Source organism: Triturus cristatus, chromosome 7 (genome assembly GCF_964204655.1).
Source record: "Triturus cristatus chromosome 7, aTriCri1.1, whole genome shotgun sequence".
In the NCBI taxonomy this organism is placed as follows: domain Eukaryota; kingdom Metazoa; phylum Chordata; class Amphibia; order Caudata; family Salamandridae; genus Triturus; species Triturus cristatus.
In genome coordinates, this window is record NC_140590.1 from 914382156 (window position 1) to 914396384 (window position 14229).

General features: G+C 45.2%; 1 protein-coding gene across 2 annotated transcripts in view; it reads right to left on the reverse strand.

Moving 5' to 3' along the window:
• Nucleotides 1–14229, reverse strand: part of SLIT3 (slit guidance ligand 3) — a 1010870-nt gene that overhangs the window by 142835 nt on the left and 853806 nt on the right. For both annotated transcript variants that reach the window (XM_085617848.1, XM_085617849.1), the window contains one exon: nt 8109–8272. In XM_085617848.1, coding sequence (XP_085473974.1) covers nt 8109–8272 — 164 coding nt within the window. The remainder of the gene's footprint in view (nt 1–8108; nt 8273–14229) is intronic.

A 14229-nucleotide genomic window follows, 5' to 3' on the forward strand; every position in this document is an offset into this window, starting at 1 on the left:
GTGGAGAATTGGTTTTGATTGGCTGACCAAAGGTTTCTAGATGATATGGGAAGAGTAAAATAGTGACACAGTAAGCTGCTTCTCCACGAAAGGCCTCGTCCACAAGATATACTGGGCTTATTTACAAGCCCCTTGCGCCGCCTGTGCGTCACTTTTTCCCATATAAAAAATGATGCACCCGCAGAGCAAGGGGCTTGTAAATAAGCCCCACAACTTTAAATCTTTTCTTTAATTGAAATCCAATGTAGGTAAATCAGTGCAGTAGTGATCTGGTACACGCTGTGTATAAGGCAGGATGATTGTTAAGATAAACACAGCAGGCAACAGGGCGATGCATTAAAGCAAATTAAATCGAATTAGATGCTCAAAGAACACAAACATGATAGAATGTTTTTTGTAATCTTGTTCACCAGTGGAACCCTTGACTTGTTACCATGAAACAAAGCACCATCTTCCATCAAAACTGATTTTTTTTTTAGAAATGTCTTTCTAATGTTTATTATTACAAAGATGGGTGCTAAGCGGACTATGATAGAGGCACGTAGCCTGGATTGTTCCCCATTCCATGGGGTCCCAGTGGGTAACCAGTCCATGGGGCCCTTCTTCAAGGACCTACTATGTAAGACATGGTTTTAAAATATGGACAACTTTGGTTAACTAAGAGAGCTGCTATGCAGTACGTAAGCATACATTTGTGTTATATTCCACTACTAACTTATTGTTAGATATTAGTAAATCCTTTGCTCGTGAAGTTCACCCCCGCGGCCAGCACCTACCCAGCCGGACATCTGACATTGTTTTCCTCGTCTCCCCATTGTGTTTCCTTCCCTCTACCTTTCATTCCCCATAAGACCTATGTCTTGGCTATGCAACTCGCTCATAACTCTTATTAGTGTGTAATCTCATGTGTTTCTCCTATTGTCTATACTTGATCCTGTAATTGAAGTTATTATGTAACCGTAACTTGCTGTTCCTCATGTAAAGCATTCTGATACCTCCGGGTCTAGACAGCGCTATATAAAACTTTGCAAATAAATAAATGTATTTGCTCAAGTAAGTGTGTGTGTGTGGTGTCTTGTCTTTCTTTAGCTTTGATAAACCCCAAAGATACACATTTTCTTGATCCTTTCTTGATTCTTTAATCTGTACCTCTGTTCAGGAAAAACATTTCTGCCTAGTGCTTAATTGAAGCTGCTCTAACATGGGACCTTAAATGGGGATGTAAGGTACAAGGGTTTAATGAGTGTGTTGGACTAAATACCTAAAATGGGACAAGCTCGATTAAAATACTCCCTGCTTCTCCTGGTCTTCTGCAGGGCTTTTCTGCTCAAACTCTCTAGCTGTGTTTCAAGCCTCACAGTGATTTCTTCCGATGTAGTTGCTGCTCTTGCGGGCGCGTAGTTAACCAGAAAGACCAAAGCAAAGGAAATGAAAGTGTAGAATGGTTGTCATGAACATTATGACAAATTGCCTTTATATCAATCATGGAACTTATATCGCGCACTACTCACCCGTAAGGGTCTCAAGGCGCTTGGGGAAGGGGGTCTGCTACTGCTCGAACAGCCAGGTCTTGAGCTGTTTCCTGAAGGCCAGGTGGTCCTGGGTCATCCGCAGGTGGACGGGTAGGGAGTTCCAAGTCTTAGCTGCCAGGTAGGAGAATGACCTTCCTCCAGCGGTGGCTCTCTGGATGCGAGGGACGACGGCGAGGGCGAGGTTAGCGGAACGTAGCCGGCGGGTGGGCGTGTAGAAGGTGAGGCGGCTGTTGAGGTACCCTGGGCCTAGGTCGTGGAGGGACTTGTGTGCGTGGGTGAGGAGTCTGAACGTGATCCTCTTGTTGACAGGGAGCCAGTGCAGGTCTCTCAGGTGGCACGAGATGTGGCTGCGTCGGGGGACGTCCAGGATGAGTCGGGCGGAGGCGTTCTGGATACGCTGAAGTCTTTTCTGAAGCTTGGCTGTAGTACCGGCGTAGAGGGTGTTTCCGTAGTCTAGTCTGCTGGTGACGAGAGCGTGGGTGACCGTCTTCCTGGTCTCGGTCGGGATCCATCGGAAGATCTTTCGGAGCAAGCGGAGGTTGTGGAAGCAAGCTGAGGAGACGGCGTTGACTTGTCTGGTCATCGATAGGGAGGAATCCAGTATGACGCCCAAGTTGCGTGCGTGGTCCGTCGGTTCAGGTGCGGTGCCTAGTGCCGGGGGCCACCAGGAGTCGTCCCATGCGGAGGGTGATGGTCCCAGAATGAGGACTTCTGTCTTGTCCGTGTTCAGTTTCAGGCGGCTGATGTTCATCCATTCAGCGACGTCTGTCATCCCTTCGTGCAGGCTGGCTTTGGCGGTGTCGGGGTCTCTGGAGAGGGAGAGAATCAGCTGGGTGTCATCGGCGTAGGAAATGATGTTGAGGTTGTGTTGGCCACAACCATATGGTGCTTACAGGGTGCTAAGGAGGTAATAAAGCAAAGTATAAAATAAAAATTTCTGATATTTTCTAAAAAAGTTATATTGCCTCTGAAATGTGGAGTTACATATGCTTTTCAGGTCAATTTTCTGCTTTTTCGAAAAGGACAGAAACAAAATGACTCGTTTTTTTAATCAGTGTAAAGTGGTACTTTGGACAACATTTTTTTGCTGAGCCATAATTCTCGAGAGGGACTCCTGGTGTTGTGAGTTAGCTGAAGGAGCAACGCTTAAGCTTCTCTGAAGCTAGCGAGGAGTTCAAAATAACAAGCTGGAGCTATAAAGCCACTTTTTTCCTGAATTCTGTTCTACGCATAACGAAACAGCTAACATTTAAAGAATATGTAATTCAACAAATGCTTCCACTTTTTCAAAATGAGAGTATATAAAGTTTTTTTGAAGCGTTCCAAATATGTCACGCTTCTTCCTCTTTACCTTTAATTGAGAATTTAAAAGCTACTTTCTAGTTTGAAATATTTCCAAAAATAAACTATCCTTTCCCGCTCACATCCTGGGTGACCGTGTAAGTCCTGATTGGCTTCACCTGAGAACACATTCAAGGAGGACGCAGAATGGTGCTTCTTATCTGCCCCTTCTAGATCCTGTCATGTAGCAAAAGATAACCGCTTGCAATCAGCACCGGCTTTCACTAAAAGCCATCAGCATTAATCAATGGGGATTGTGGAAGCAGGGCTAACATACCGCATGCATGTCAACTTCCACATTCATTTAACCTTCAGCCGGGACTCAGTGCCTTGATAGATGCTACAGTGAATGGCATGAAGCTGCACAACCTGGTATCCAGCATCCACAAGCACAGAATCATGAGCTAGACTGCATCTTCCTCAAATCAGATGGTCACAAAGTGGCCCTCTGGGTCCAGGCACATGGAGCCTACTCTGGTGGCTTTCTTGGCCGCCGGAGTGGCTTTGTACACTTTTGGAGGTGCAAGGTGGCGTAAGTGGCACGTGCCCATGTGGACCCCTCCCACTGCCTCATGTCAGCATGTGTGGGGCCTCCCTCTTCATGTTTGGTGGTCCCCTTCCAGCAAAGCTGCAAGAGGTGTGTCTGTCCCTCTTCGCTCCACTCTTTCTCATGTCACGGATATAGTGGTTTATGAGGTGTGGTTGCGGCATACCTCTTCTAATAGCACAGGGAGCAGGTGCACCTGTTTCTGACAGATTGTCACCTTCATATCCCGATTTTGGGACCTTATTTTTCTGTATTTGTTGTACTTAAGCCAGAAGAACCTGGACAGGAATAATTTGGCAAAGACTAGCAGGACATTCCTTTGACTTCCTATGGATGGTCTCTCTGACTTCTACTCATAACATGCAAAGCGGGAACAGCTGCAGTGGCTTTGAAGCAACACCCATGAATACCTAGGAGGGAGCCGGCTTTCTTACACGTTATTGACTTTACCTGCAGAGGACATGGTTCAAGAGAATCCTGGTATCTCGGGGCAGAGCCAGCTGACTAGGCTGCCTTCCCCCACCCAGTGTACCATAATTCTGATTGCTGAGCAGCAATCCTGTCTGCTTTAATAATAATGATTAACACTTAAGTCTATTTTAATGCCATTCAAAGTGGGATTGCTCAATGTTGCTTCACTGATTTGCTGGCTGAGTAAATCTGGTCCAAGCCTGTATGCACGGTGAATCGCAATGGCGCCGCCTGCTACTGCTATGAAATTCAAAAACATTGTGGTTTGGTAAGGGCCTGTTTAACACTTTTGAGATTATTTATGTAACATTTGTATAGATCCTACATGTTTTTCTATTTTGTGATCCTATTCACCTGTATTTTGCTGGATCTGTGTTTTTAGGTCGAACCTGGGCAGCGCATGCACTGCTCTGAGAGGCATGCTGTATTCAGGTATGGACTTGAAGCTTCATCCACACTCTGCCCATATTTTGTTTTGGCTTGTGTCATTGTCCTTAGGAAACTAGCTTTTTAATGGTCAATAGGCTTAGTAGTCCCTCCTTAGTACCGCCTCGTCTCATTTTGTAACCTCCCATGAGGACACCCCATGTTACATTTGGTGTTACTCAGTAGGCTTTAATTACAGCCTCCGAGCACTATTTGCTTAAATGGTTTTCTCTTGCCTGCTGTTGCAGGCAGGACACGCTCTCCCGCAACGCTAGAATTTTTTTTTTCTTCATAGCACGACACGCTCATACAGTGGTGGCCGTGCCTTTGGTTTATTTGCTGCGCCGAGCCTGGGCGTATCTTTTTTGTATTTTTTTTTTCCTATTTATTAACTTTTATTTTTTATACTTCCCCATTCTACACCTTAATGGCGGCCGCATCCCTTTCCTTAGACGAGCCGCATCTAAGGAAAGGGGCACAGCCGACATTAATGTGAAATCTTGGAATGGGGCGCTTTTACAAAAAAATAAAAAAACATTTGTTTCTCAACTTCACATATAAATGCTTTTTTGTGTAAAAGAGCTCCTTACCGTGTTTTCACTTTAATGGTGGCCACGCCCCTTTCTTTAGACATGGCTCGTCTAAGGAAAGGGGCGTGGCCGCCATTAAAGTGGAAGCACCGCATGGGCGCTTTTACAAACAAGCATTTGCAATGCAATAGGTCTTGTATTTACGAGAGTTTTGTAGTTGAGGTAGAACCTGTCCTGCTTCTGTGGTAAGTGAAGCTCCAGGTGCCTTGTCACAGTGCAGCAGAAACATAGCGTGCTGATTCTTAAACCTTCGTTCCGTGATTAATTTGAGTTTCTCCTGCAAATTCAGGAGTCAGTTAGGAGTAATCAGTTATACGTGCTAAAAAAAAAAAGTCCTACTTCAGACCCACCATGTATTCAAGAAAGTGACACCACACCAGAGTTTCCCTGACATCACTTCCAATGAGCACTACCAGCAACACCATAGAATATAAGCACAAATGCTGCTACAAAAAGGCAAAAAATGTAAGCAAAATAATATACATGCGTTTTTTGGGGAGGAGTGAGTTAACAGCAATCCAACCCAATGAACTAAAATCGAACAAAACAGTTAACATTGTAAATATGTGAATTAACTATCCAATACACAGGTCCTTTTAAAATAGTTTGGTGGAAATCCCTAGCCCATGCTATAAGCCTGGTACTGTTGCACTCACCTAAATAGCACAGACGCAATGTAACCAAGTGAACCAATCCCCGAAATCAAACATCTGGTACTATGTGATAAAGCATATTAGCACAATGCTGTGACATTAATGTGAGGAATGTGCTAACCAGCATGTCTGGACAGTTATCAGGCACAGACTGCATTGCCAGCTGTCTGCAAGGGGCCTGAACAGTGATTGATTATCCACCCACTTCCAATCAAATGTTCAAGTGATACTCTAGATCAACATAATACTTTGGCAGAAACAGTGGCATAAAATTGCCTTCTGTTGCCCTTCTAACTTTAGTAACATTGTTAATTTTACGAGGGATGAATCCAGGACAGAAACGCCTCTCCTGATAACTAGTGCAGTTAACTTATTGATATTGTACTTCATGGGAGAGGTAGGTTCGGTGTGTTTGGGTGCATGCATGTATCTATATTTCTAAACTGATCTAAACATGTGTTTTAACAGTTTCCCCTTCAGATATGGGTGCATTAAAGTAATTTGACAATGATTATGCACCACACTTTCAGGACTGACTGCTAAATTGTTTGTTCACCTGAATGAACTTACAGCGGGGGCTTCTCCTCCGCTAAGGCGGAGAAGCGTCGCCCCACTGCTCTCAGGACAGGAAAAATTAAAAAAAAATGATAATAACATGGATATCATCATTTTTTTTCCCGAGCTACGGAGCTGGGTTAGGGCAGGGCGGGGCTGGTGCCACAGGGGTAGTAGCGGTTCATGCACTTAAGTGCGCATGATGATTTGTCCGGCCGCCTGGGGCTGGCCAAACAGTCATGCGCACTTAGCATGTTCTCCACCGGGCTGTAATACACAGCCTGGATGGAGAACATGCCCATGCTCCCAGTCCCCCTCTGAGTGCCAAACTACACACTCAGATCAATCACATGCAGCATTGTGATTTGCTTAGGGGAGCCTGTGTGCTTCCAGGACTCGTCAGTGAAGCAACGACGTGGAGAGATGGAGTCAGCGTGAGGAGGTAACTGTTTTCTAAAAATATTTTGTTACTCCCCCACCCCACCACCCCTGTTCCCTGCCGTTACTGACTTACAGTTGCAAAAAATTGATAAGGGGAAGGGACGTCACACGTTCTAGGGCCACTCATGAAAAATGCAACAGCTCTAGATGTACATTTGTGGGTATTCAGAAACAGTCTACAGTACCTTTCCAACCATACAAATACGTGGAAATGCAATCTTAAAAAAAGATGGAACCAGGGGAATAAGAATATCTACCGTAGTGCGGGTGCGACTCGAGCTCTAGGGGACCCACTCTGGCACTGTGCAGAGGCGTCAGGTCCCTGGGCTAGAGAGCTCCTGACTGAGTAAAGAGCGTGGTGGGCCTCCTCCATGTACTTTGTAGTGTGGATCCCCTCAAGTTTCATTACGCCACTGACTGGAACAAGTGTCATCCCAGCTTTAGATTGTAAATGATATACTTTTATGGGTTTGAATTGTAACAACTTTTTCATGGAGAACATAGTTTTATCCATGGACAAAAATGATTTATTTTTACCTTTCCACATTTTACTATTCAGACCCCAATTGGCTGTCCTCTATCCCAGTGTTTCAATGGACTCAGGATGGTGGACAGGGAATATACCTCTGTAAATCCATTTTCAAGCACACTCTTACTGAGTATTGTGAATAGCCGCAAATGTGTAAATAAATCCGCATGGGAGACGGTGGCCTGTGATTTGTAGATTCATATATGCCAATCAGGCCAACATGTACCCATTCTTTTTTCCCTTTAATGTAAGTGCATATTTTAGTAGAACAACCACGTCCCTGCCCCACCACAGACATGAAAGATCTGTTCTCCAATTACATGATTTAAAAATATTGGGACATTGCATTTTTTCGGAAACATTATTTGTTGATTTTCACTGGAAATAAAGAGTGACAGGCTGGGAAGTTTAAATAAATACTCCTGGATTATAGTCTGTGAATACTCCGTGGACAGTCATCACAGGAGCTGCCTAACCACCCGCTTACTACTAAGAGAGGAGGGTTAGAACCACAGGGGATTGTCAACAACCGTATAATGGGTGTGTGTCGATTATCATTTACAAAAATATCATCTCACATCAATAATATTTCTTAAATATGATTCACAAAATTATTATCCCATTGGGTATAACATTTATATTACTAACTCCAATTGGATACTCTTTTGGTAAATGATGTTTAAGGCAGAATATTTGTCAGATCATGTTTTTTCCACCATAATCTGGTACCGTACAGGCATGACAATAAATATCTATAAATCCAAACTCCTTAAACTTTTTTTAGAAAGTGTAATTTTATTAAGAATGCAAAAGCAGTTATTGATATCAGATGTGCATACATTTATCTGTTTATTCAAAAAAAGAGGCAGGATAGAATTAAATACATTAAAACTGACACACAATTTAATCACTGAAAGTGCATGAACTGTAACTGAGTCGATGGACAGACAGGTTGCACAAAGTGTCAAACATCCTCTGAGAGATTTACGCCCAAACATGTAGACAATGCTCGCCTCTACCAACCTTTGCACTGGAAACGTTGAGCTGGAGTTGTGAGAAGTAGTCTGTCGGTCATATCTTCTGGCCCACTGCACCGGGCAATGCCAGGCTCTTTGTACCCAGCCTTCACCCATTCAGACAGCCAGCGCAGATTGCAATCACAATGCAACGGATTGGTGCCGAGAGCACTGCAAGGACCAAACATCAAAATGTCATTATTATAGTGCATTAGCCACAGGTCTGCAACAATGCTTGTATCTCTGAACATCGAATTTTTAATAATGTCATAATACAGCATCAAAAACTGAACAAAATATCAAGAGGTAAGATTATATCACTAAAAATGGATTTACTATTTATAACTCCACACCTAGGTACCCTGAAAAAATATGTATGTATATCATATCATAAAACTACATATGTGTAAGTATAGTACAGAAAACCTACACACACACACACATATGTGTGTTTGTGTGTGTATATATATATATAAAATAGAATATTGAGTCTTTAATATTGCATTAACATACTATTGTACAAAAAATATTAATGACAAAAATATATATTTATTTTACTTGTCAATATTTTGGTCATCAATATTTTTGTACAATAGTATGATAATACAATAATCAAGGCTCAATATTCTGGTACAAAGTGTACTTCCCTGTGGATCGCCTCCCCACCCACACCCCCCCGTTCAACACAAACATAAATATACTACATTTTTGTAGAGTCTAATTGGTTATGCAATCCATGAATGGTAAAATGTTGTAAGATTGTAGACATGCTTGTCTGAAGTACCACATAAGGATTCCATCCCACTAGAAAGAACTCAGAAATAGGGTGTGATTGAAAACGGTCAGATGTCATCTGTGTTGGATGCCAGGACTGCCTAAACTATATTTTATGAATTAATCTAATGAATTCTATACAATCATACCACCTCTGATTCTGAGACACCATTTCTAGGTTGTATAGGTTAAATCTCCTCAGGAGTCATAATGGTAGAAACGTCATATGGCTAAAGTACCAACCTTGCAAATACATAAAAAGCTTAATTCCTTCTTATAGCCTGTTTGTATTGTATTTTAGCCGTATGTCCCCATTGGTACAGCAGTCATCAACAGTATAGAATGTTCCATTGAATGGCTTTGCAATTAAACCTTTAGTACGGCTGGGCATGTCCGTACTTATTTCTACTTCATGCTTCACGGGGCGTTAGAAAGCTTGACAACGTGGACAGACCTCGACTAATGCCACTTATGGTTTTTAGAACAGCAGCCCCCATTTGCACAGACCCAGCCTGTTTTTCTAAAATGTCTTTACTGATGCTCTGATACACATTTTGTTCTTGCATTAAAATGTGAAAGCTCACATACTTAAAAAAAAAAAAAACTTTAAACTGAATCAATATGATTTCTCGGTGAAGACTATTTGATTGTACAATAGTTTTATAGTGTATCTCCTATGTTATCACTGTCTCTAACATGAGCAAGATTTCATAAATGTTCATTTGCAACTTCTGAGTATAAAGATTGCTTATTTGTAAAATTATTATTAATAATAATATTAGTAGTAGTAGTGTAGTAGAAGGAGTATCAGTTGTAGAACTAGTTGTAGTCGTTGGCAGTGGTAGTAGCATAACAGTAGTAGTAGGGGGGCGTGGCCAAGATTCCGACTAACTAAGTTGCAACAAACTGAGCTCCTTGAGCAAAGTCCATTGCCATCCATCCTCCAAAAATCCTGCTCCCCACCCACCACCCCTGAACCCTGCTGCATGGTGGTGCCGGCCCCTGGTGGGCCCTGGCTGGCCTAGGAATGATTTGCTTGTGAAGCAGCGTGCAGACACCCACTGAGCCACGGCCTCGTGTGGGCAGGGCCTGCACCTCAACTGGTCTTTCTCCAATTTAATGATGGGGAGCTCAAGCAGCGTTTCTGCCCTGGTCTCTCTGATGCTTGGCTCTGCCACGCTGTGAGCTGCTCCTGCTGCTGAGCTGCGACCAAGATTCAGCTGCAACACTTGACCCGAGAAGACCCGTTGTACAGTCCAGAAGGAACTGGCTGTGCTGCGATCGACATTAGGGCCTATTGCACCCCAGGTGACAGCACCCAGCCATCTTGGATGCAATGGACAAGGTCTTGCAGGTGGACCCCTTCCCCAGCCATCACTGCCTTCAAGAGTTTGGCCCGAGTGGAGAGAGGCGATCGCTGTGGTGCCCCCCCTCTGCCTTGTGACTCAGCTGGGTTGCCACATTCTACAGCCGGATTTGAAATACCATAGTGGGACCTACACCGAGAGGGCCCTAGGTGGAGGGGCACTTCCCCAGTTAAACTGCGTCCAGGGTCTCGCTGTACCGCCTGTTTTGCACAGGCCTGTTGTGCAGCCTAACAATCTCGCCCGAGTTGGGACTGAAGCCGAACGTTGTGGCACCCTACCGCCCTGATTTTACAACCAGACGGCCCAGGCACATCGGACTGGCCTCCAATGGCAGCCCCATAACCTCCACTATTTGTTTGTGTGAGGGCCTGTGAGAAGAGCAGTGGTGTGGAGGGGGCTACTTCCCCTACTGGTGACTCTGTCAAGAACCACAACCTGTTGTGGCCACCTCCCTCCTCCTCCTCCCTCCTCCTAATGACCTGTGGCCTACTTGGTGGCCCTCTGCAACCCCACTGTGTGTCTGTGAGGATAAACATCGTTTACCCCGAATCCGGAACACAGCATGCAGTTACAACACGGTCGTTACAACGACCGCTTTGGAACAACGCATGCCAAAGCGGCTAAGCTTTGGAATTCTCTCCCCCCAGCCATTGACAATTCAAGCTCCATCCCTGCTTTCAGGAAACTCCTGAAAACGTGGTTATTCCCCTCTTAATCTGCTGTTGCGTTTCTCTTCCTTACTGTGTCTGCTTAGCGCCTTGACACCTACGGGTTTAGTGCACTCTATAAATACTATCTTATCTTATTACTCCGCAAGTCGGAACAACGACTTGCGGAGGGGTCAGAAGGTGTTGGATTTAAAATCAAGTAGTTGATCCGACTTGCGGAGTAATGGCATGCGTTGTTACAACACGGTCATTGTAACTGCATGCAGAAGAAAAGTATGCGTGGTAAGGTTGCATATTTGTCTGTGAGTATTAACTATCTGACTCCCTGTGAGGCATCTTTGCTCTACCACATGCACCCTGCAGGTGTTGAGACTCTAAGACTGAGTGGTGTGGAGTACATACAGTAACTTTTAGCCATCCAACATGTCTGCCCCCTGCCCCCCCTTCGCAGGACTTATGGTTCGCCCTAAACAAGACAGGGCTAATGCAGCCACGGCCGAGGCAGGGGGAAGCGGCTTGGATGGGGTGCCATGCGACATCCTGATGCAATGTTGTAGCATATGATGTCAGACCACTCTCGGAAATTCGACGAGATCCTAAAGGCCATTCTGTACATTAAATCATCCCTGGAACCTAAAATAGATGCCCAGGGAATCGATACGGGCTTCATGCATGAAGACCACAAGAAGTTGAAAGACTGGCTGGAGGAGAATCTACGCTAGCAATGCTCAGGCCGGAGGTTGTGGAGGCGGACTTTCATATCAAGGTCCCCCAGGAGGAGGTACGCTGCCTCAGGAAACGGGCAGAGGGTCATGAGGGCTGCTCGCGCTTCAACAATGTGAGGATTGTGGGTCTGCCGGAGTGAGCTGAAGGTCCCAGCATGGAGCTCTACCTGGAGGAACGGCTAGCACAGACTGTCCTGTCCTGGAAGAGTAAAATAGTGATCTTCTTCTCCATGAAGCAAGTGAACAGAGTTCCGGGTAGGTTGCCCCCTCGGGTGCCCTCCTGATAAAGGTGGTTGCCCACTTTTTCAATTACAGAGACGGAGATCACATATTACAGGTGGCACACGCAAAGGAGCCTTAGACTGTTGAAAATTCCAGCGTGAACATATTACCTGAATACACCGCAGACATGCAAAGGTGACAGGCCTCTTTCCTGGAAGTGAAGCGGCAATTATGAGCCCTGGAAGTAAATTATGCCGTGTAATTCTTTGCCACTTTAGAGATAATATGCAACCTTGCATGTATCACCCGGGTAGGTGTGGGCCTGGCCGGAAGTCCAGGGCCTCGTATTGCCATCCAGAGGTGAAGGAGAACCTAGGGACTGGCATGTGCAGAGGTGTCTCCTCCAAGTTTATGAATCGGCATACTCTGTGTGGATACTACCACACTCTATGAGGGAAGCAGCACAAGTGGTGCTCCCCAAGCCTAACAGAGATCCCTTGCTTATGTGGTCTTATCGCCTGTTGAAACCTTTTAAAACATGGCCTATAAGATTCTCACGAAGGTGCTGGCCAATAGATTTATACCAATAGAGCAACTTCTATTAGAGCCCAATCAGAATTGTTTTATCCCCAGTAGAAATAACTTTTTTAACTTGTGCCCCCCTTACATGACAATGGACTGGGCAATAGAATCTGATGCTAATCTCTCATTGGTGGCCCTCAACATACTGAAGGCATTCGACACTCTGAGTTTGCTTACTTGAAGGAGGTTCTTTGCTGACTTGGGGGTGGGACTTCAGTTCCTGACCTAGGATTCATTGCTTTATAACGTGCGGGTGGCGAGGGTGAAGACATGAAGTACCATATCAGACCCACTACACATCAAACGTGGCACAGGGCAGGGTTGTCCTCTATCCTCGATCATCTATGCTCTGGCCATGGAACCCCGGCATGTGCGCTAAGCACCAGAACCCCCGAGTGGGGTATTTGAGTTGTGGATCACTGCCTTTTTGTCTCACTGGATGCCGACGACACGCGAGGATGAAGACAACATTCAACGCCTGATCGACCTACTGCATCACCTTGGTAGGGCCTATGGCCTCTAAGAGAACAGTCACAAATCCCATCACTTCCCCCTGACAACGACTATGGATGAACAGTGAATGAGACCCCCTGCACCTCCCTACCATGGAGTTGTGACACATTTAAATAGCTGGGGTTTAGAGTTTTTCATATTCACAAAGACCTTGCAGATGGCAACATAGGGAGGGGTATTGTCTGCAGTGAGAGGCCCCCTTCATTTTTGGACGAGCCTCCAGCTTTCCGCAATGGGGCGATTAGCTATCTCTAAAATGCTGGTACTCCCATGACTACTATATTTCTTCTTGCCCATAACAGTCCTTTTGAACAAAGGATTTTTCACAGGGCTAAGCTCGCTCTTGATTGCACTGATATGGGGCAATGGGAGGCGACCAGCAGCAATCAGCAAATTATACGTCCGCTGTCCGAGGACAGCTAGGGGCCTGAACTACAAGTATTACTATGCAGTTGCCCAATTCCAATGACAGATGCTCGGCTGCTGGAGAAGGCATGTCAGAACTATGACATTGATTAACAATATAATCTCCAGCTGAGGTGCTGAGGTGGTTACTTGGCTCTGAAGTGGTGGTCCCTAAAGAGGGCGTGAGCAATCTTAAGTGGGTGGCCAGGTCCTGCTGAGGCACCTATATCACTAAGCGTTGTACACAGACTCCCTACACACAGTGCCAGACACTCTGTGCGATGCCTGGCTGCTCTGCACTTCAGTTGCGATACAATGTAGCCAAATGGACAGAGGCGGGCCTCACCACATGGGAAGACCATTTCTTGGTTCTATGCACCTTTGAGGGCCTGATGGATGTCTACTTTATGCTGCCCTCACATGCCATTTGTACCAGGTGTGCCATAGGACGCATGATGAACAAGAGACATCCCATATTTTTCAGACATTACTCCTACATGGTGGGGCCAGAAGGGCTATTACCTGCCTTTATAGTACTATAAGCAGTGATAGTGGTGCATCGCTCCCGCCTCTGAGGGCTTACTGAGAGTCTGTGCTGGATGTGACGCTTACGGATAAGCAATGGCACTATGCATAGGGTATCCACCAACTCTACTCTTAAATATACCCAATTCAATTATTTACATCACACTTATTTCGCCTCCACATGAATAGACCAAATGCATGGGGGCACCAAGGATGCCTAATCCGTGGCTCATCTGATGCTGCAGACTTTGTCCACATGGTGTGTGACTTCCCCTCTATCAGTGCCTACTGCTACCTGATATTTACTAACATCTCGGATGCACTGGGTTACTACCTGGCGAAAGATG